This window comes from Arachis hypogaea, chromosome 13, assembly GCF_003086295.3.
Source record: "Arachis hypogaea cultivar Tifrunner chromosome 13, arahy.Tifrunner.gnm2.J5K5, whole genome shotgun sequence".
NCBI classification, from domain to species: domain Eukaryota; kingdom Viridiplantae; phylum Streptophyta; class Magnoliopsida; order Fabales; family Fabaceae; genus Arachis; species Arachis hypogaea.
The window spans coordinates 6,843,588-6,864,170 of record NC_092048.1 but is presented as its reverse complement, the minus strand read 5'-3'; the positions used below and the strand labels follow the sequence as shown (position 1 = coordinate 6,864,170).

Genomic DNA, 20,583 nt, shown 5'->3' with positions numbered 1-20,583 from the left:
TAAGTATACTATAAAAAGGATTATTATAATTTATTTATGATACATATTATTCTTTAAAAAATCTCACATTTTCATTCTAACAATTTTTTATTATACAAGTTCTTATTTTGATTAGATTTATTGTTTTTATTTAGACAAATAAATTTTTAAAATTGTGACGAAAGAATCTATATATCTTATTCTTATAAAGTTCAACAATCTTAATATAATAAAAACAATTTTAAAACGTCTGATATAAACATTTTTAAAAATTTATTTAAATATATACTCTTTATTTATAAGAATTTAGTTATGATTTTATAGTATATTCTAATAGTATAATAATAATTTTTTTAAAATTTTTTATATGTTTAATATATTAATTTTTTAAATAATTTTTGTAATTAAAAAATGACTTGCATATTAGTCTCAATGTTGTGAAATATGTAGACAATAATCTAGGCCTATTTTTTATTTTTTTTTTAATTCAATCATTCAAAATAATAATCATAGAAAATTATTTAATATAAAATTATTAAATTTTAAAGATAAAAATTTATATTTAACAATTATATTACATATATAATTAACCACTAAATTAATTATCGATATAAAATATAAAATACATATTAATAATAAATTAAATAATATATGTATTTAGACATAAACATATAATTAATTAATTTGTTCTCATATAGTATTTTTTTTAATTTTGTAATCACGTTGAATAGCGTCAAATACGACTTTTATACAAGTGGTTTTAGAATGTTGAAATCCTATTTTATAAGTTATTTTAATTGTTAGTTGTGGTGTGGTTGGTAGAGTAATGGTTAGGTGAGTGAAGATTGAAGAGGTAGAGTACTAGAGCCACCGGCACCAGCAGCTTTAAAATATATTCATTAGACAGGGATATTAAAATTTTATATATTTTATATTAACTAACAATAACGTGAATATAAGTATATTTTATACCAGCAAAATAACTTTCTGGATTTCTCTATATTGACATGTTTTGTTTTTGTTGTAGTGAGAGGCAGTAAGTTTATGACATGTCACAATGCAATCTCAAATATTTTCGGTGTTTATAATATTTTTGTTATGGATATTTGTGGTTCAGTAACAACCTTAAATTTGTCTTCGTTTGAGTAATTATTTTGAACACACATCTGTCGCATTATCACCCAGCTTCATATATGTTTCTCATGAACAATAGTCACATAAATTTGTTTTCTATACACAAACCACCTATGACTTATGTTATGTGAGTTCGAGGATGTGATAAAAGGTATATCCCAAAAGCACAAGATTTTCCGATTAAAAGGTATCTCCCTTCATTATGGTTTTATTAATTCAAAAATATTATTTATATATTAAAATTATAAAGATTAGTCAATAATATATTTATATATAAATATATTAATTTATTTTTAAGTATTTATATTTCGATATATATTTTCTATTGATAGCTAATTTAGTAATTCATTTTACTATATACGTAATGAGAGTAATTATACATCCAAATCTTTTTGCCAATTAAGTCCAATTACACTTTAATTACAATAAATTTTTTCGCATTTTTCTTCTCTTTTTCCTTTTTTGTGTTTCTCTTCTTTTTTTTTTGGGTTCCTTCTTCTTGGTTTTATTCCTCTCAAAAGAGAGTAAATTAAGAAGAATTTTGAAAAACAAAATAAAGAGAAGATAAAAAAAAAGATGAAAAAGAAAAAGAAAACGAAGCGAAAAAATGAGGAAAAAAAATTTAAGTGAAATGAAATCAAATGAATCTAAATTAAACTAAGAAATAAATCAAATTTTTTTAAGGAATAAAAATTTGGTCAATACTTAACAAGCATCAAGTAAACCTTAGTTAATTTATAAATGAACTGAAATTAGTTCAGATTTGAATAAAAACTAACTAAACAACCACATATGAACAAGTTCAGCAAATTTAAGTGAAACGAAACCAAATGAACCTAAATTAAATTAAGAAATGAACCGAAATTTCTTAAAAAATTAAAAAAATTGGTTAATATTTAACCGCAATATTAAATGAAACTCAGTTAATTTATAAATAAATTAAAATTAGTTCAGATTTAAATAAACAGTAAAAAATTTAATCATCAATAAAAATACATTAAATTTATTTTTAAATCTAAATAAGTCTCAAATAAATATGTTAGCAAAATATTGGTGTTGTTAGTGATTGACAATAATAAAAGAGAAAGATAACAAAAAAATAAAAATTACAATAGTAAATATGTGCACTTAAATTTAAAATATTTGGTTGAACTTGGTTTGGTTGGATTATAACTTAGACGTGGAGATTTATTTATAAGTAATGTAATTGTTGTTAATTAGTGTTCTGCTCGTTAAACTTCTAGGCACTCTTCTTTCTTTATTTTTTATTTCCTCTTTAATTTTTTTTATTCTAGGAAATTCAGTTGAAGCGGTGTACCTAATTTATTGTTTAAAAAATCAACCATATAATGTGTGTCTTTTTATTTTTAATATGTATTATATATATATATAAGCGATTGATTTAGGGAAATGGATCTTTTTTAATTTTTTAACATTTGACATAATTTAGTGTGATTTCTTATTTTTTATTTTATAAGTGAAATCAGAAATAAATAAGAAAGAGAGTAATAAATAGTTAGATTAAATACTGTATATCATCCAGTTTCTTTTTACTGGAGATGATCCATTCCTTTGATTTAGGCCAAGTTTGAAAAAATAACTTAATTAAACTACTTTTGAAAAAATAACTTAAGCAATAAATGATTATATTAAAAATAACTTATAAATAAGTTATTTTGTATTTGGATTTTTAGCTTTAAAAGTATTTATTTTATTAAAATGTGATAAAAAGTAATAGTATTATGAGAGAAGTCATTTTTTTTAATTTCTATATAAGCTCTAAATAGTTTCTTAGAAAACTGTAATTTGGTTTTGAAAATTATACCAAACATTAATACTACTTTTTTTCATAAGTCAAAAGCTCAAAAAAATTACTTTTAAAACTTCCCAAAGAATCCTTAGTAGTTAAATGTTTTACAAATAAAAACAAATATAACAGCAACAATAATAGATTTATTTTTATGTTTAGAATTTAGTTAATATGTATTTTTAGTATACATAATAAATTTATTATTAATAAAAAATTTTAAATATCTTTAATAAATATAAAATAAATATATTAAAAATTTAAATTTTTTATATTTATTTTTTTTAATTTATAAATTTAATATATTTAAGATATAAGATAAATAAATTATTGTGTTAATTATGGCGTGACTTGAAAGAAGTGGAAGAACAATAATAACATTAATGAATTTGCGATTTACGATGTAGAGTACTATTACTTTAGAACACAATTTACAAAATACTATAAAAACGTTGACCGGAAATTAAGTTTTTTTTAGTAAAGTAATTAATATCCGATACATTTGAGGTAGACTTTTAAAAAACTTGGTAGATTTTTCAGCTCTTGACCTGATCAAAAAGAGATAATAGATTTATAAAAATATTACAAAAATCAGCTCATATATATTCTATATTTTAATATAAATAACTAATTTGCTGGTAAATTTTTGTGTGCATATAACTATATTATAACATTATGCCAGGTACAAAAATCAAACCGTTGTTGTCCATAAAGTATTAAATCCATCCACAATATCAAGTTCTTTTTGTTGGAAATGTTGGATGTGGCCATGTGCCCCTAGTTTATTAGGTATATATTGTTAGTATTGAGAAAATTATTAAAAAAAAATAAAAATACGTGAATTCACATGGAACATAGAAAACCATCTAAATTTGATTCAACAATGGCGATTCCAACGATCTTGGATACCGACTTTCCAATATCCATTCCTTGAACTTCCGTACACAAAAAATGATGCACGTAGAAAATTAGTTATTATGATTCCTATATAAATATATGTATTTTTAATTTATTTTTAATATATATTTTATATTTTAATATATATATTAATAACTAATTTGATGATTATTTTTTATGTATATTTAATATAATTGTTCAAAAATTGTTGAGTTAAAAAATTAACTAATATAATTGATAATGACAAATATTAGATTAGGCTAATTATCCTAATTAATTTTGATTATTTTGGTTGAGTGATGTAGGCCAAAAATTAATATACATAACTGCAGCCCATTATGAAACAAATCGAACCTACTGGTGGGCTAACAATTCAAAAGAAACCCAAAGAAAATAATGCAAAGAAATCCAACGGATTGAACCTTAAAAGAACCGATCCAAACCCGATTGCATCTCTCAAGCAAATCCCACGTTCACCTTTTTTCTTCTTGGTAAAAAATCAGAGAAGTGAGAGAAAACTTAGTTCCTAAGTCTTTTCATCAAAGAAGAAAAGGAAGAGAAAGGTTAAGCAAAAGGTTGAGGTCTAATCACCAAAATCAATCCATCTTAGGCTAAAGCAGAGGTCAAAGGTAACTTATTTCCTCTTGCATGCATATTGCTTTCTTCTCCTCTACCCCAACTCTCTGTCACTCCAAATTGGGATAAATAAAGAGAGTAATCTCTGTTAAGCTCTGCTATTAATCTACGGTCAAATTTGTGTCTTGGGGACCAAGTAGCATTTCAATGGCTCAGATCTGGTTTACCATTGAAAGACTGTTTCTCTTTGCTTCCCTGAGACTTTCGGTCAAACAAGAGAAAATCAAACTCAAACTTCTAATTTGGGGATTAATTGAAAAAAGTAATATGATGAGTTGGTGAAGCATACAGCTTGATGGTTGATTTAGGAGAGAGCAACTCATCAACATGCAAGAAGATACAAGAGAAGATTTTTCATCATTTAAGGAGCATTCCACCAAAATGAGGTTTAGGCTATTGAAGTATTAATCTCCTTCATGTTGAGGCAGAGAGAAACACTTGAGTGAAAAATCTATAGTGATTTCATATTTCTTTAGGTTGAGACTCGAACCCACAACCTCTTAATTGAACATGAGAAGACTATGCCATTTGAGCTATTACTCATTGGCAAACAAACTTTGAGATTATATTTACAATAAGTAATTTTTTGATAGAAAGTAGTTAATATAAGAGAATTTAATTTTGATATACTCACACTGTAAAGTAGTCTTGTACTGCATCTAATTATATAATATCACAGTAAAAATAACTACTGCGTGAATGATCATCTAAAAAAACAAATGTGATTATACAATTATATAAAATACTTTACATGTCAGTGCATTAAAATTAAATTCTAATATAATATATGAAAAATATAAGAAATCAACTTCAAAATAATCGATGTTAATTAATTTTTTAACATTTATTTTTGAAAGATTTAAAGTTTAAAATTAGTATTTAAGATATAAAAATTTAAAATATAAATTTATTATTAGTGAAAGATTTTATTTTTTTATTTAATAAATATAAAATAAATGTATTAAAAATTTAAATTTTTTTGTATTTTCAATAAAAATTTTTAATTTATAATCTTTAACATGTGCTCTTAAAAAACATGATAGATAAATCCTAACATTTATAATTAGAAATAATTAATTGATATTAAATGAAAAGAATTAACTCTCTAACTGAACTCTGGTTGCTTTAAAGACTTGCACACTCTTAGTTTATTATTTTATTTTATTTTGTCAATACTACCTAACTTCTTGCTTTGAACAAATCTTCAACTTTTTAGTTGCAACCTTGTACTGAAATTAACATAATTATAGTTAGGGAAATCCAACATAGTTCCTCTTTATTATTCCAAGCAATCATGTTAAAGAAAAAAGAAGAAAAAAAGTAATGGCCTTGAAGAATCAGTGATGTGTTATAGTGTGGGGCCATCATATCCTCACATAGTGGAAGATGCCACAACTACCAATCACACAAGATTCTGCTGGATAATATTATCATAACATCAAAACAAAACTATTCACAATCATCACATAATCATGATCATCACATTTTCTCAATTACCATTCTTATTCTGAAGCAAGCAACTGATCAAGCTATGCCTATGGAGTCTTTCTCACTACAATCACTCACACCAACCACCATTATTCCATCTTCTTTGTCACCAAAAGGAGCTTTCTTGTCAGAGAAGCCTTGTAGCCATGTTAAGCTTCTCAAACACTCTGACTTCATCATGAGGTACCCTTGTTCTACTTCAAGATCCATCAACACTAAGCCTCACAAGTTCCACTGCATTAGAGCTCAAGCTTCAGGTGATTCAGATAGAACTGTTAGATATATAATTTTTCTATACATGTTTGGTTTTTGTTGATGATCACTAATATGAATGTTGATGTTTATACTCCATACAAGGTTCAACAAAAAGTGAGGGGATTCCTGAGAAAACAGATTCCAAGGATGATAACTTAGTATTTGTTGCTGGTGCTACTGGTAGAGTTGGTTCAAGAACTGTTAGGTACATTTGTTAGTACTCTTCAATTCACTTGTTCCTTAAGAAGAAACCTCTTTTCTTTAAAATGCTGACTAGTGATAGTTTCATTTCAGAGAGCTTATCAAACTTGGATTTAAAGTAAGAGCTGGAGTGAGGAGTGCTGAGAGAGCTGGTCCACTAATCAAGGTACAAGTTCTATCTTATGAACAAGATTTGGTATCCATTAGTGCTTGATATGAAAAGGATGTGCATTAAGATATAGAACATATGCAGAGTGTTGAGCAAATGAAGCTTGATGATGGAACAAGTGGAGGGAGTCAAGGTAAGACAAGAAAGTTTATGGATTTCATGATTTGTGTAGGTTTGGCAGTGAAGAAAATGCTGATGTATTGAATAACAAGAGAATGTTTTTGGTTTTTAGCCCAGCTGTAGAGAAGCTTGAAATTGTGGAATGTGATTTGGAGAAACCAGATCAAATTGGACCAGCACTGGGGAATGCATCAACAGTTATATGTTCCATTGGTGCTAGTGAGAAGGAAGTTTTTGACATCACTGGCCCTTGTCGAATCGATTATCGCGCCACCAAAAGCCTTATTGATGCTGGTAAGACAAGATTCTTCACTCTTATGTTAAGATCTTGTTAAGTCCTAATCTTGAAACACAAAACTGTCATAACAATTTGTTCCTTGTTATTTGGTTAAGACTAATGTCTTAATATGATGAAAACTTAAAATGGTTTTGTTTCTTCTATAATGCAGCAACTGTTGCCAAAGTAAATCACTTCATACTGGTTACTTCATTGGGAACAAACAAATTTGGTTTACCTGCAGCTATTCTCAAGTGAGCATGAATGAAATTCTTTCTGATATTATCATAATTGACTTTAACAAGAAGTTCAACTGATTGCTGAATTTTCGATTTTGAAGTTTATTTTGGGGAGTTCTGATTTGGAAAAGAAAGGCAGAAGAAGCATTGCTAGCCAGTGGACTTCCATACACAGTGAGTAAACTACCTGTGATCAAGTTTACAATTCAAGATTGGTAGAAACTCACATGCAGTTTGTCTTCATGTGAAGTTAATAGTTGAGAATCATGACATTTTAGTCAAATAAGTCATATCATCTGACAGTTTTTAACTATCAACTTCATATTGAAAACAGTACTGCATGTGATTTTCCACTTTCAAGATTATGATGGTAATTATGCCATAAAGCAGGATCCTAACTGTCTAAAACTATTAACATTGTTCTTCAGATAGTGAGACCTGGAGGTATGGAGCGGCCGACGGATTCTTACAAGGAAACTCATAACCTAACACTATCAACAGAAGACACTTTATTTGGGGGTCAAGTATCAAACCTTCAGGTGCTTAACATGTAAACTTTTGTGCTGATTTCCAATTTTGTAAAACTAGTCCTATGAATGACAGAGCAAAAGTAACAAATTCTGTTTCATGGTAGGTGGCAGAACTTATGGCAGTCATGGCCAAGAACCCTGATCTTGCATATTGTAAAATAGTGGAGGTAGTAGCAGAGACAACTGCGCCACTGACTCCCACGGAGGAGCTTCTTGCAAAGATACCATCTCAAAGACCTTACATTTCTTCACCAAAGGTATGTCCTTTCTTACATTACAAGTTATGACAAAGAAAAAACTTTTCCTCACTGCTATAACTATACTAAGCTATAATTTATGATTCATTGTTTATTGTGATTATGCAGAAACTGGATGCTGCAGCCGTCAGTGATCCGGCTCCCTCGGAACCTGCCATTGCCACAGCCACTGAGAAGGAAACTGCACAACCAAAACCGGTTGCGAAACAGCCACTTTCGCCTTATACTGTGTAAGCCTAATTAGTACTAGCATTCAAATGTGCAATCATATACAAGAAACTTTGTTCTGCATTTCCATTATTTGATTAAAGATGAAATTCTCAATGTGGATTGTTCTCAGTTATGAAGACTTAAAGCCACCATCATCTCCATCTCCATCCAAGCCTGGTGTCAAAAAAGATCTAAAGATCATTGATTCAGTTCAAGAACCTAGTCCTTCAGAAACTCCAAGCAGCACACAAGAAATAGACAGCATTTCTCAGACAAAATCTTTCTCGAACAGCCGCGAGTTTCTTTCGCCTTACGCAGCCTATGAGGACTTGAAACCTCCAACTTCTCCCTGCCCAACACCAAGCACTTCCAATGCAGACAGTGCTGCTAAAAGCTCTCCTTCTAAGACTCCAACTTTTTTTCATTCTCCCTATCATGTGTGAGTCTAATTCAGCATTTGTTGGAACAAATTACATTTATCTCTCTTGATTTTCATTTCAAGACTATGAAAACTATATGAAGTCAACTATATTCATTTCAGATATGCTGATTTGAAGCCTCCAACTTCACCATCTCCAAGGGCACCAAATGCATCATCACCTTCCATATCTGCTGTGGAAAGTAGTGTGTCTCAGATTGAGATAGTGTCAAGTAATGGTCCACCCCAACTTCCAGAGGATGAACAACATCTTCCTCAACCAAAGTCAACACCACTCTCACCTTATACCATGTGGGCTAGCTAGCTTTCTTCAAAATTCATCATCATTTTTCTAGCATCTTAACTAACTATCCAAATTAAGTGTTTTGTTACCCTGTCACTATATATGTTCTTGAAAATATTTTGACTATGTAGCATTAATATTCAGGTATGAGGACTTGAAGCCTCCAGCATCACCATCACCTGCCTTCAGAAAATCTTAGGAACTTCCAAGGTCAGAAATACTAAGGTTGCGTTTGGTTTGTATCTTCATTTTCTATTTTTATTTTCAGTATGTTCTGTTTTTAAGATTTTGTGAAAGAAAAAAATAGAATGAAAATGAAAAAACAGAAAACTTAAATTTTTGTTGCATTGCATGTGCAATTGTATATCCTTGAATTATTATGTAGTTTGAGTTTGAGTTTTATTTAATGCTAACAGATCAGAAACTGTTGGAACAAATAGGGAATCAATCTTATTCAAGATTTTCATGCGGCAACTTATGTGGAGGAGTGGATAGTAACTCAGTTGAAGAGAGGAATCATTTTCTGCAAATTGAAATTTTCAGCATTGTTTATATCATTTTGTTTACCTTTTCTTGATAAGGAAAAGCAATTACTACTCTTCTTGCTAAATTTTACTCTAATGATATTTTGTTTTACTTTTACTTATCTACTTTCTACATAATTATAATTATATTAGAATAGATCCTTTCAATTACATGATTCATTGGATTAGAAATTAGATTAACATGCTAGTCCTAATGGGCTAATAACTTTTTAGGAAACAAAATAAAAAAAAAAACATTTTTATCATCACACTTTTTCCTTTTTATAGTATCAGAAATTTGAGTAGTGAAGATTAATTAGCAGAAGTTTCAAAGAAAGCTTAGTTTTATTCTTTTTTAAGCTTAAAGTACAAACATATAAACATTATGGTATACATTCAAATCAACATCTTTCAATTATTTTCATAAGAAGTTACAGAAAGTGGTATCATCTTACTCCAAAAAAGTATCTTTCTCAAGCACAATTGGACAATCCAATTTGAGGACTAAACCTTTTGCATGTTGTTTTGTCTCATTAAAAAGGAGTTTAACACAGCATACTCCTAATTGAAAAAACTAAAAAATTTGAAAGTTAGAAAATCAATCTTGTTTGGTAGCAAAGTATAGATAGAGATTAGGCTGATAACTATTGATTTAGCTATACTTTATAAAGCTATAGAGTGATACTTTATTTTATTATTTATGTACATAATACATATCACTATAATGTTTTATGCGTAAAAATATGACAAATGTATTTTAGAAGAAATATTTCCTTTCTTTTAATATGAGAAACATTAAACAAGAGAATAATTATATGCTTTTAAACTGTTAAGCTGACAGTTATATATGAGTTAAATTTGTTAATAGAAAATAGGTTGAGAATTTGAGATCAATTTTATTATATTGTTAGCGCAAATATTTTAAAATATGGCGAATTCTCCCATGCATATTAGCTAAAATCTCGATTTAACTCTTAAAATCTTCCGATATTACGATTTCACCATTTAAATCTTGTTAAGATTTTATGTTTTATATTTTTTATTTATTTTTTCGATTTCACGCAAAATCTCGATTTTCTCTACCTTGCTCCCATGTCTTTAATTTTGGTGTCGAAATTGCTGAAGTTGCTTTTATAATAAGTTTTAAATATTAAAAAATTGCTTACTTTTATATTTTTTAATTTAAATATTAATTTTTATCTCTTTTTAGTAAGTTAGACAAGGGTATATAGATACCATAGTATACACCTTAAAATATACACCAAAAACAAATTTTATGAGAATTTAATGTAGTTAGTATGTTATGTTAATGGAGATTACAATAGAAAAAAAATTATTGATTAATTTAAATTTTGTAATATTAAATTAATTCGATGGAATTTTCACTTTAAAATGGGGATTTTTTTTTGAAATAGTAATAATAATAATAAATATTAAATAATAAACCAATGGGATTTTGTTGCGCTGAGCTGTGCGTTGCTGCTAGGTGGAATTAGGGTTTGGAATTGGGGTAAGAACGTTGAATCCTAATCAGAAAAGCTGCGATTTTTCAGGGAATCATGGGCAGTTCAAATCAAAGCGCCAACCTTGATGACGATGATAACGCCATAACCACAATACCTTCGACTGTAAACGCGTACCTTAGTCCTTCTTACTGGTACTTACTTCACCAATCAAAGCTCCCGTTTTTCTCAAATTCCATTTCTTTTTTTCATTTTTGATTAACTTAATCTTATCTCCTCCAATGTTTCGTATGCTCTGTTGTTAAATTTTGTTGTGATTGTGGGTTTAGGGATGAAAGGTTCACTAAGGAAGAGCAATATGAATGGTTCAAGGATTATTCCCATTTTCGCCACCTCATTCAACCCCATCTCACACCTCATTCCTCTGTAACATTCTAAATTTCTCTCCTTTTTTGTATGTATATATGCTTTTATAGGCTTGCTTCATTGTTCTTGCATTACGATTGGCATTGCTGTTCCCATGTTTGGATTTGATTCTTTTTGGAGGGAAAAAAAGTTGAGTTTTTTACTTGGCCCAAATGATTATTATAAGCTGTTTTGATGCAAAATAACTGAATATGTTGTCTTTTTTTATGAGATGTTGTGGTTGATATTGTAGGTATTAGAGCTTGGATGTGGAAACTCTCAAATGTGTGAAGAACTGCATAGGGATGGGGCAATCAATATAACATGCATTGATTTGTCAACAGTTGCTGTCGAGAGGATGCAAAAGCGGTTGCTTTCGCAGGGATTAAAAGGTTAGCTTGCTGATCAAGATAGGTTGCTACTTGTGTATAAATTCGATTTTGTGACTGTCAAGGTTTTCATTTTGATCTCTTATTTTGTAACATGATTTTTTGTATATTTTCATTTCTGTGAATAGACATCAAAGTGCTGCAAGCTGATATGATAGAGCTACCTTTCGAAGATGAATGTTTTGATTTGGTTATTGAGAAGGGAACTATGGTAAATATCATGTAATTTTGGCTTGATATTCTGAATTTAGAATAACTACATTATCAAGCTTTTGACTAGTAAGAAATAAATGTGAACATGGTATCTTTGGTTTTGAAGGATGTATTGTTTGTGGACAGTGGCGACCCATGGAATCCGAGGCCTGAAACTATGTCCAAGGTTATGGCAACATTGAAAGGAGTTCACAGGGTTTTGAAAGCAGATGGCACATTTATCTCAATAACTTTTGGCCAGGTTTCAAAAATGAAATGCTTTGTTTACCTTTCTTTAACCGGGGATTGTTGTGACTCTAATCTTAAAATTCATGGCAGCCGCATTTCCGACGCCCTATATTTAATGCGCCGGAGTTCAGCTGGTCTGTTGAGTATGCTACTTTTGGTGAAACCTTCCACTATTTTGTCTATGTTCTGAAGAAGGTTAGTTTATATGAATCCTACTTTTATTTTCTAATGATGATAAGAAAATTTCTTGTTTTCATATGAAGTTAGTGCCACCAAGACTTTATTTAGGACCATTGATTACCTAAGTGTTGTTTATTGAGAATGCATGCTGATAAGGATCCTAATTCATCATCTACTTGTGGTTTTAATTTTCTGCATGTTTTGACTACAAAGATACATGAACGTTTTCAGGGAAAGAGGCTATCATATGATGATGTACCTGTTAAGAGGTTTGAAGCAGCGCCAATTAATCTATTTCATGAAGAGTTAGAAAGTGAAGATTTTGCTTTTAGAATCAATGTTGATGAATTGAACGGTTAAAAGTGTATTATTGGAAGTTTTGTTTAACAATTTTGACTCACTTGCTTTGAAGGATGGAATTAAGTTACCCATCACATTTAGACATATTGATGTTGTACTAATGTAGTAAATTCTATCGAAAACTAAAAATTAGATCAGTTATTATATATATATATATATATATAGTTATACATGTTAATTCACATGTTTTTTCAATTAAATAATTAGTCGTCATAAGAATAATCAAACTTGTCAAAATAGGCAAGTAAATCTGCAATGAATGAATAATCAAACTTTTTTTTTTTTTTTTTTTACCAAAGATATGAGACTCGAACCCGCAACCTCTTAATTGAGTATGGGGAGACTATGTCATTTGAGCTATTACTCATTGACTATTTGGAAAGATAGGAGACTCAAACCCGCAACATCTTAATTGAGTATGGAGAGTCTATGCCATTTGAGCTATTACTCATTGGCAATAATCAAACTTGTTTACAAGAGTATAATAAAATAAATTAATGAGATGCTAAATATATAGAGAAACTTTTGGGTTCCACTAATGAATTCGCAACCTCTTAGATGAGTATAGAAAAACTATATCATTTGAGTTATAACTTATTGGTGACTATTATTTGATTAGTGTAAATATTAAATTATTTTTAACAAATATATTTTACTAATTTATGTGTATAAATTCTAAAAAACATATGTGCAAATTTTGATCAACATAAATATAAATTATATATTTTTTGTGTACAAATTTTTGTAAATATAGATATAAATTATTACTGATTAAATACTAATCTAAAATAATAATATTTGTTGAATATGTAATATTACTCAAATATATATTTCTATATGTGGTTATTGGTTAGGGATAATTTTAAACGAACCCATAACATAATTAAAATTCTGTTCCGTGGAATGTGAATGAAGCCATCTTAAGTTGAAATATTAAACTTTTTAATTTTAAATAGATATAAAAATAGTGTGTGAGAAATTATTAGGATCACTAACGGTTTGGTAATTACTCTTCTCTAGTAGTTAAGTATGTAAGACTTAAATGTATGCTGAAAATTTAAAAGATAAAAAAGGTTTCTTTTTTTTTTTTTTTTCTTTTGTATTTAGAATTTGAAAGATAATTGAAAAAATGAGTTAGGATTTTTAATTATTTTTTATCTTATATTATACTCAATACTCTACTTTTGATTATATTTAAAGTTGAATTATGCTAAAGCTAAATATTTCATATTTATGGTTGTAATCAATTAAGATTATGTTACTATTTATTACTTGGGACACAAGGATAAACATAGTTTATATAAGGATTAAAGAAATAATGATATAGTGTAAGTAGCAGCGTAAAGGGCCAAACTATAGTTCTTTTTTTAAACATAAATAAAATATAATTATACAATTTTTCAAGGCAATTTTGGTTACATGTGTTTGTGCTTTTTTTTTTTTTATATGTAAATTGTGTAATTAGATTTTTTTTTATTTTATTCAAGTAAAAATTCCTAAATTATCATTGGATCTATTCAAGACTAAATTAATCGAATTTTTTTCAATAAATAAAATAAATATTTTATTTATTAAAATAAATAATTTATAACATTTTTACAAAAATTTATCACATTTTTTATGTTGTTTCAATGAAATAATAATACACGTATTTCGTTTACAGTAAATAAGTGACGTGTATATTTCATTTACACGGTAAACGAAATAAATGTATTATTATAAAAAAAAATTATGATTAAAATAATATCAAATTTATTTTTATTTTTAAATTAATCTAATTTTTAAAAAATATATCTTACCCTACGTATTTAAAATTAGTGATTTGAAATTGTTCAATACATTATTTTCTTAGAAATCAATCCATTATTTTCTTAAAAATCAACCCATTTGAGTACTAATTCAAATATGTTGGGTTTTAAAAAAACAATGTACTGATTTCAAATGGACAATTTAAAATCATTAATTTTAAATACGTAAAGTAGAATTTTAAGATATAATTTTTAAAAATTGAATTAATTTAAAAATTAAAATTAAATTAATATTGTTTTAATCGTAATATTTTTTATAATAATACACCTATTTCATTTACACTGTAAATTGAAACGAAATAAGTATATGGGATAGATTTTCATAAAAATGCTAAAAATTATTTATTTTAGTAAATAAAATATTTATATTTATTTTATTTATTTAAAAAAATTCAAATTGATCTAAATATGCTTAATTGCTTAGGTAGCGTCTGTTTTGAAGTACTGAGACTGAGACAGAGACTGAGACACAGTATCATGTTTGTTGGTTCAGAGACTGATACTAAAATTTCTGTCTCTGTCCATAAAATTTCAGTATTTCAGTACCTCCAAAAAGTAGGGACATAGGGAACTGAAATTTTTAGAGACGGAAACTGAAATTTTAATAACATTTTATACTTAAAATACCCTCATTTCAATTAATTAATTCCAATTTTATCTTTTGTGCAAATTAAATTAGAATTTTATTCTTGTTTCAATTTCTGTCTCTCACTTTACGTCAAACAAAATACTAAAATTTATTTCGATCTCTGTCTCTTAGCCTCTGTCTCTCAGTCTCAGTCTTTCAGTCTCTCTCTCTCTACCAAACGCTGCCTTATAGTTTCAGACCCTGTTACAAAACTTGTTTGTTGTGTACAAAAAGACTCAAAGAGATAGTCAAGGTATCTCTCCTAAGGATTACTCATTACTGTAACTGAACGCACAAAATCCTAACTAATCTCCAATTAGTGTGTAAACGGAACTAACTATATCAAAAAAACTGAAATAAAAATATATTTTTTTTCAGAAAAAAAAAATATTTCATTCAAATATACAAAGATCAAGAAAACAATTGAATGATAAATGACACATATCTACTAAATATTATAAAAATTGAATCTTTTATTATTTCCAACTCTTTATTTGACTGTAATTATTATTAAAAATCAATGAATTACATTTATTAAATTATTTAGAGGTGATTTTAGGTAGTATTGGCAACAAAAAATCCCACAAACTAAAATACTTTATTTATTTATTTATTATTATTATAAGCTGTGGACTGAATGTATTAGTATTACTATAATTGCTAGTATTATTAAAGAATTAAATTCAAATTCTATTATTTAATTATGATAATATTAGAGTGAGAAAAATTGAAGGTAGGGGAAAAGGAAAGGTTGTGTGTTGTGTGTGGTGTTTTGTGACTCTCTTTGGTGAGAGACTGTGTTTCTCTTCTCTTTTCTCTGCTGCCACCTCCTCTCTCTTTCGCCGGCGTTCACGTCGGAGATTCTATTCCGTCTTTTTTTCTCTTTCCGATCGCCCAATTCCATCCATATCCCTAACCCTTCTCAACCAACTCACAATTTCGGCGTTTTCTTTCGTTGGGGTTTCTGCTTCGTTTGTGCGATCAATCAATGGAAGATTACGCTGCCAGCAGCGATGACGAATACCGTTACTCCGATCCGGAGGACTCCGTCGACGCCTTCGATAACGATGATAACGATTATCAATTAGTCTCTTCTAAGGGTCCCTCTACTCAGGTGAACTTTATTCCTTATTATTCCCAATCACCCCCTTTTCATTATTTCTCCAATTTTCAATCGATAGGGATTAGGGTCTCGTTTCTGAATCCCAATTTCATGTCAAAGGAGCCGTCTTTTCTTTTTCCATGTCGGTGGTTTTCTGTTTCTTTTTTGCGATGATTTACGTCTTTGGGGTTTTGAATTTCTACTTATATGCATTATCTATGATCTTATACGAAAATATTTTTGTTGAAGGTAGGAGCTTTAGAATCGTTTTTTTTTTTCGAGAGGGGGGGGGGTTCTTTTTTTGGGGGTGGACATGTTGCGGAACTAGGAATGTGTTTGTTTGGCACAATGGACATTTCACTGGTTGAATTTTTTGCTGCTTTGTTTTCAAATGATCGGTGCTTTGTTGATTTTGTATAGTGGTGATGATTGTATGTTTATTTGAAATCCAACTGTTAACTTGGTTGTGATTCTTTTGCTGTGATATGTGACTGTTACATGCAGCTGAGTTATTTTCCTTTCCTTGCGCTTACCTTGTTCCGCTGAATTGCTTTGCCACTTGCAGGTGATTACGAAGGAGTCATTGCTAGCTGCACAGGTAATGCGAGAAATTAAATTATGAAGATGAATTCATTCACTGTGATCCATTATTCTATATTGTGTTTATTGGTTTTATTAACATTCATACTAACATTCATGCAGAAGGAGGATTTGCGCAGGGTGATGGACATGCTATCGGTGAGGGAGCAACATGCACGTACCCTGCTTATTTTTCATCGTTGGGATGTGGAGAAGTTGTTTGCCGTGTATGTAGATAGGGGAAAACATTTTCTGTTTTCTGAAGCTGGTGTTACAGTGGATGAACATCGCGACTCTAATTCGTCAGCTGCTCCTTCGACAATAATGTGCGAAATTTGCATAGAAGATGTTCCTAGTGATGAAACAACAAAAATGGACTGCGGTCACTGTTTTTGCAACGGCTGTGAGTGTTGTTTGGTTTTGTTACTATGACTCGTGTGTTTTGTTTCTCCCAGACTTTGTAAAATATGAAAAATATGTAGCTTCTAACAAGATTATGAGGTGGATGGCATGGCTTAATAGTTTGATGGCTGCTTGTGTCTATTTTTACAGGTTGGACAGAGCATTTTATTGTCAAGATAAATGAGGGTCAAAGTAAGCGAATCAGATGCATGGCACACAAATGTTATTCCATTTGTGATGAAGCTGTTGTCAGAACTCTTCTCAGCAAAAAGCACCCTGATATGGCAGAGAAATATGAACGCTTTCTTCTTGAATCCTATATTGAAGACAACAAGAGAGTTAAATGGTGTCCTAGTACGCCTCATTGTGGGAATGCAATACGTGTTGAGGACGATGAATTGTGTGAGGTAGAATGTTCATGTGGTTTACAGTTTTGCTTTAGTTGCTTGTCAGAAGCACATTCCCCATGCTCATGTTTGATGTGGGAGCTTTGGGCCAAAAAGTGTCGAGATGAATCAGAAACTGTTAATTGGATAACAGTTCATACCAAGCCTTGTCCAAAGTGCCACAAACCGGTCGAGAAAAATGGTGGTTGTAACTTGGTTAGCTGTATCTGTGGTCAAGCTTTTTGGTCAGTATTCCTCTCTACAGGATATTTTGTTTTTTAACTTTGTTTGTTGATAATGTTTTCAATACAATCATTTCCTTTTTGGTGCAGTTGGTTGTGTGGTGGAGCTACTGGTCGAGAGCATACCTGGTCAAGCATTGCTGGTCATAGCTGTGGTCGCTATAAAGAGCAAGAAAAAACAGCTGAACGGGCAAAGAGGGATCTGTATCGTTATATGCATTATCATAATCGTTACAAAGCTCACACAGATTCCTTTAAGCTTGAGAGTAAACTGAAGGAGACTATACAAGAGAAGATTGCTGTCTCAGAAGAAAAAGATTCTACGCTAAGGGATTATAGTTGGGTAAATAATGGGCTCTCTAGACTTTTCAGATCTAGGCGTGTCCTATCATATTCATATGCATTTGCGTTTTACATGTTTGGTGACGAGCTATTTAAGGAAGAAATGACAGAAGCTCAAAGGGAAATAAAACAGAACTTGTTTGAGGATCAGCAGCAGCAGCTTGAGGCAAACGTTGAAAAGCTCTCCAAAATTTTAGAGGAGCCTTTTGAAACTTTTGAAGATGATAAAGTCATGGAGATAAGGATGCAGATAATCAATCTGACCACTATCATTGACAAACTCTGTCAAAAAATGTGAGCGCTGTTTTAAATAATGTACTTCATTATTACTTGACATTGATGATTCTGAAATCTGATATTTTATGTAGGTATGAGTGTATTGAGAATGATTTACTGGGTTCTCTCCATATTGGTGTTCACAACATTGCTCCATACAAGTCAAAGGGGATTGAGAAGGCATCAGAACTTTCAGTTTGTTGGACAAATGAGGCCAATAATACCGGTAAGTTTCTATTGCAGTTTCTTGAATAGTAGTATACAAATCAGACTCTTAGCATTAGCCACATGTGAAGCTTCATCTCATTCCACCAATAAAAATACTTCAAACTGTGCATATGAGTAGTTTGAGTTAACCATTGATTATTCTAACTTGTTATAAGCTACTAGTTTTTGATGGTTTAATGGTTTTGGTTTGTTGCAGCCATTTTTTAATACCTAAAGTTGCATGAAAAAATAGAGGTATCTACTATATTACCTCAGTAGTCATGGTTATGCATCAACACTTGTTTACATAAAAATTTCGTTTCCAGCAAATTGAGGAGTGTGATGTGCATAACGTTTGCAGATGATTGAATACATTTCTTTCAGTCTACTATGGAAGAAAATGTTATAGCATGCAAAATGTTGTGCCAACCTGACTAGCTATTTAATGTTTTGAACTTCATTGTGTTATATAGTGTTATGAATATTCTTATATATCTTTTCTTCAGTTTGACTTTGTGGATGCTCATCAGAAATGTTACTTAGTGAAAAAGGATTATTGTATATATGCTGCAAGCGTAGGTGTAACAGCAGAACTCGATAGGCCTTCCGGATCAGGGAGCTCAGACGATAGTGGATGCTCTTCTCGCAAGCGCGCTAGGAAAGAGGGCCTTGGAGGCGCGTTTTTTGATCTAAACTTACCAGCAGAGTTTGTAGACAGAAATTGACTTTGGAAGGAAGACACCTTATAAATGACCACCATCACCATACAGAGATGCACAGGCCTAACATGAAATGCATTACTTTGCTGCTTTGATGGAGTTAATCACTTTGGAAAATTACCCGTTTTTTATTATTTTGCTTCATAACTTTATTTTGGGCATGTCTCTGCAGAGATATGATTCCATCTTTATTTCCTACTTAAGCCATCTTCTACCTTTTTTTTTTATATGTTTGGAATTCTAGCATTGTATATAGCTAGCCTTGGGGGGCATTTATTTACTAATAGTTTTTTTTTTCTCTTTTATGTAAATGTCTACTTGGGTTTCTAGCACCCTTGAGGACAACTTCTAGGATGCTTTATTCAGTAACTTATTATGATGGGAGTTACAAGTGAAGGTAACTTCACTTATTTTTCTTATGCGTTTCTAAGTAACTTAGATGTTAAGATAAAGCTACTTTTTTTCAAAATTCTAGCAATTACAACTGGTTTCCAGTTCATGGATCATCATCTGATTCTCAAAAGTTTTCTTGCAAACCGTGCTTTCTCTCGCTTTCTATTTCATCCTAAAAAAAAGAACAGTTTTTGTTATGTTTAAATACAATGAATTCAACCCAAAATGGAAAACACAAAGCAGAACACCTAAAGAGGCCTTAAGAAAACCAACTTGGGTTGGTCGAGTGGTCAGCTCACTCGTCCGCTTAAGCAAGTGTCGGGGGTTTGAATCCCGTCTTGTGCATGCAGCAACCTATTGGCCAGCGGCAGACCCTTAAATGGAGTTTAGATCCGCGACGAATTAGTCCTTGACCTGTCGAATTTGGAAATACCGTGGGCAACCAAAAAAGAGGCCTTAAGAAAGAGAACTATTTGGTTTCTAGATTGATATACATTTATTAATCACTTCAACCAACCATATAAGGAGGGCTAAAGTTAGATATATGTTAAGTTAAATTTGGTGCACAACATACTAAAGAAATTTAATATGTTTTAGTCATATACTAAGAACTTTGAATCATTAGATTGTTTTCTGTGCATGATGCTGTAAGTTTTGGTTAGTATATTATAGTATTGTCCATATTAATTAGTAATAAATTAAGTTAATTTCTTTGGTGAGTTGGTCCCTTTATTTAAGGCTTTTAGCCCAAGCAATAGGAAAGAGGCTAGGTTTTGGTTGCAACTGCTTTAAGAATAAGTCAACAACTTATAGCGA

General features: G+C 30.1%; 3 protein-coding genes across 10 annotated transcripts; all 3 read left to right on the top strand.

Annotated features, from left to right (window-relative positions):
* The first annotated feature begins 5,564 nt into the window (after positions 1-5,564).
* LOC112736846 (protein TIC 62, chloroplastic) lies at positions 5,565-9,567 on the top strand. 4 transcript variants are annotated; one of them, XM_025786485.2, is made up of 14 exons: positions 5,565-6,198; positions 6,299-6,401; positions 6,491-6,563; positions 6,651-6,699; positions 6,804-6,980; positions 7,136-7,217; positions 7,304-7,376; positions 7,631-7,741; positions 7,837-7,989; positions 8,098-8,219; positions 8,330-8,638; positions 8,741-8,929; positions 9,066-9,131; positions 9,338-9,567. In XM_025786485.2, the coding sequence occupies exons 1-13, from the start codon at positions 5,985-5,987 to the stop codon at positions 9,118-9,120; spliced, it is 1,710 nt and encodes a 569-aa protein (XP_025642270.1). In that variant the 5' UTR covers positions 5,565-5,984; the 3' UTR covers positions 9,121-9,131; positions 9,338-9,567. The 4 variants fall into 4 exon arrangements, with proteins under 4 accessions (XP_025642270.1, XP_025642272.1, XP_072069204.1 ...); XM_025786487.3 differs by having other exon boundaries at positions 5,607-6,198; positions 9,362-9,567; XM_072213103.1 differs by having other exon boundaries at positions 5,607-6,198; positions 9,066-9,146; positions 9,362-9,567.
* Positions 9,568-10,000: 433 nt separating this feature from the next.
* LOC112736845 (uncharacterized) lies at positions 10,001-12,861 on the top strand. The gene is made up of 7 exons (XM_025786484.2): positions 10,001-11,102; positions 11,238-11,334; positions 11,567-11,705; positions 11,831-11,913; positions 12,022-12,156; positions 12,234-12,338; positions 12,555-12,861. Exons 1-7 carry the CDS (start codon positions 11,005-11,007, stop codon positions 12,681-12,683), a joined length of 786 nt encoding a protein of 261 aa, XP_025642269.1. The 5' UTR covers positions 10,001-11,004; the 3' UTR covers positions 12,684-12,861.
* A 226-nt stretch (positions 12,862-13,087) lies between these two features.
* On the top strand, positions 13,088-19,793 carry LOC112736843 (probable E3 ubiquitin-protein ligase ARI1). 5 transcript variants are annotated; one of them, XM_025786480.3, is made up of 8 exons: positions 15,791-16,233; positions 16,787-16,819; positions 16,924-17,203; positions 17,353-17,833; positions 17,921-18,466; positions 18,541-18,674; positions 18,873-18,910; positions 19,162-19,793. In XM_025786480.3, exons 1-7 carry the CDS (start codon positions 16,108-16,110, stop codon positions 18,881-18,883), a joined length of 1,611 nt encoding a protein of 536 aa, XP_025642265.1. In that variant the 5' UTR covers positions 15,791-16,107; the 3' UTR covers positions 18,884-18,910; positions 19,162-19,793. The 5 variants fall into 5 exon arrangements, with proteins under 5 accessions (XP_025642267.1, XP_025642264.1, XP_025642265.1 ...); XM_025786482.3 differs by lacking the exon at positions 18,873-18,910 and having other exon boundaries at positions 13,088-16,233; XM_025786479.3 differs by lacking the exon at positions 18,873-18,910 and having other exon boundaries at positions 15,770-16,233; positions 19,235-19,793.
* The last annotated feature ends 790 nt before the right edge of the window (positions 19,794-20,583 follow it).

Excerpts from the sequence above, each read along its gene's own strand:
- LOC112736843 (XM_025786479.3), top strand. The coding sequence starts at position 16,108 with ATGGAAGATTACGCTGCCAGCAGCGATGACGAATACCGTTACTCCGAT. Across the intron at positions 17,834-17,920 it reads ATCTGTGGTCAAGCTTTTTG|TTGGTTGTGTGGTGGAGCTA; the intron begins GTCAGTATTCCT and ends TTTTTGGTGCAG. Across the intron at positions 18,675-19,234 it reads AAATGAGGCCAATAATACCG|GTGTAACAGCAGAACTCGAT; the intron begins GTAAGTTTCTAT and ends CTGCAAGCGTAG.
- LOC112736846 (XM_025786485.2), top strand. The coding sequence starts at position 5,985 with ATGCCTATGGAGTCTTTCTCACTACAATCACTCACACCAACCACCATT. Across the intron at positions 6,564-6,650 it reads GAGCTGGTCCACTAATCAAG|AGTGTTGAGCAAATGAAGCT; the intron begins GTACAAGTTCTA and ends GAACATATGCAG. Across the intron at positions 7,218-7,303 it reads TTACCTGCAGCTATTCTCAA|TTTATTTTGGGGAGTTCTGA; the intron begins GTGAGCATGAAT and ends TCGATTTTGAAG.
- LOC112736845 (XM_025786484.2), top strand. The coding sequence starts at position 11,005 with ATGGGCAGTTCAAATCAAAGCGCCAACCTTGATGACGATGATAACGCC. Across the intron at positions 11,335-11,566 it reads ATCTCACACCTCATTCCTCT|GTATTAGAGCTTGGATGTGG; the intron begins GTAACATTCTAA and ends TTGATATTGTAG. Across the intron at positions 12,157-12,233 it reads TCTCAATAACTTTTGGCCAG|CCGCATTTCCGACGCCCTAT; the intron begins GTTTCAAAAATG and ends AATTCATGGCAG.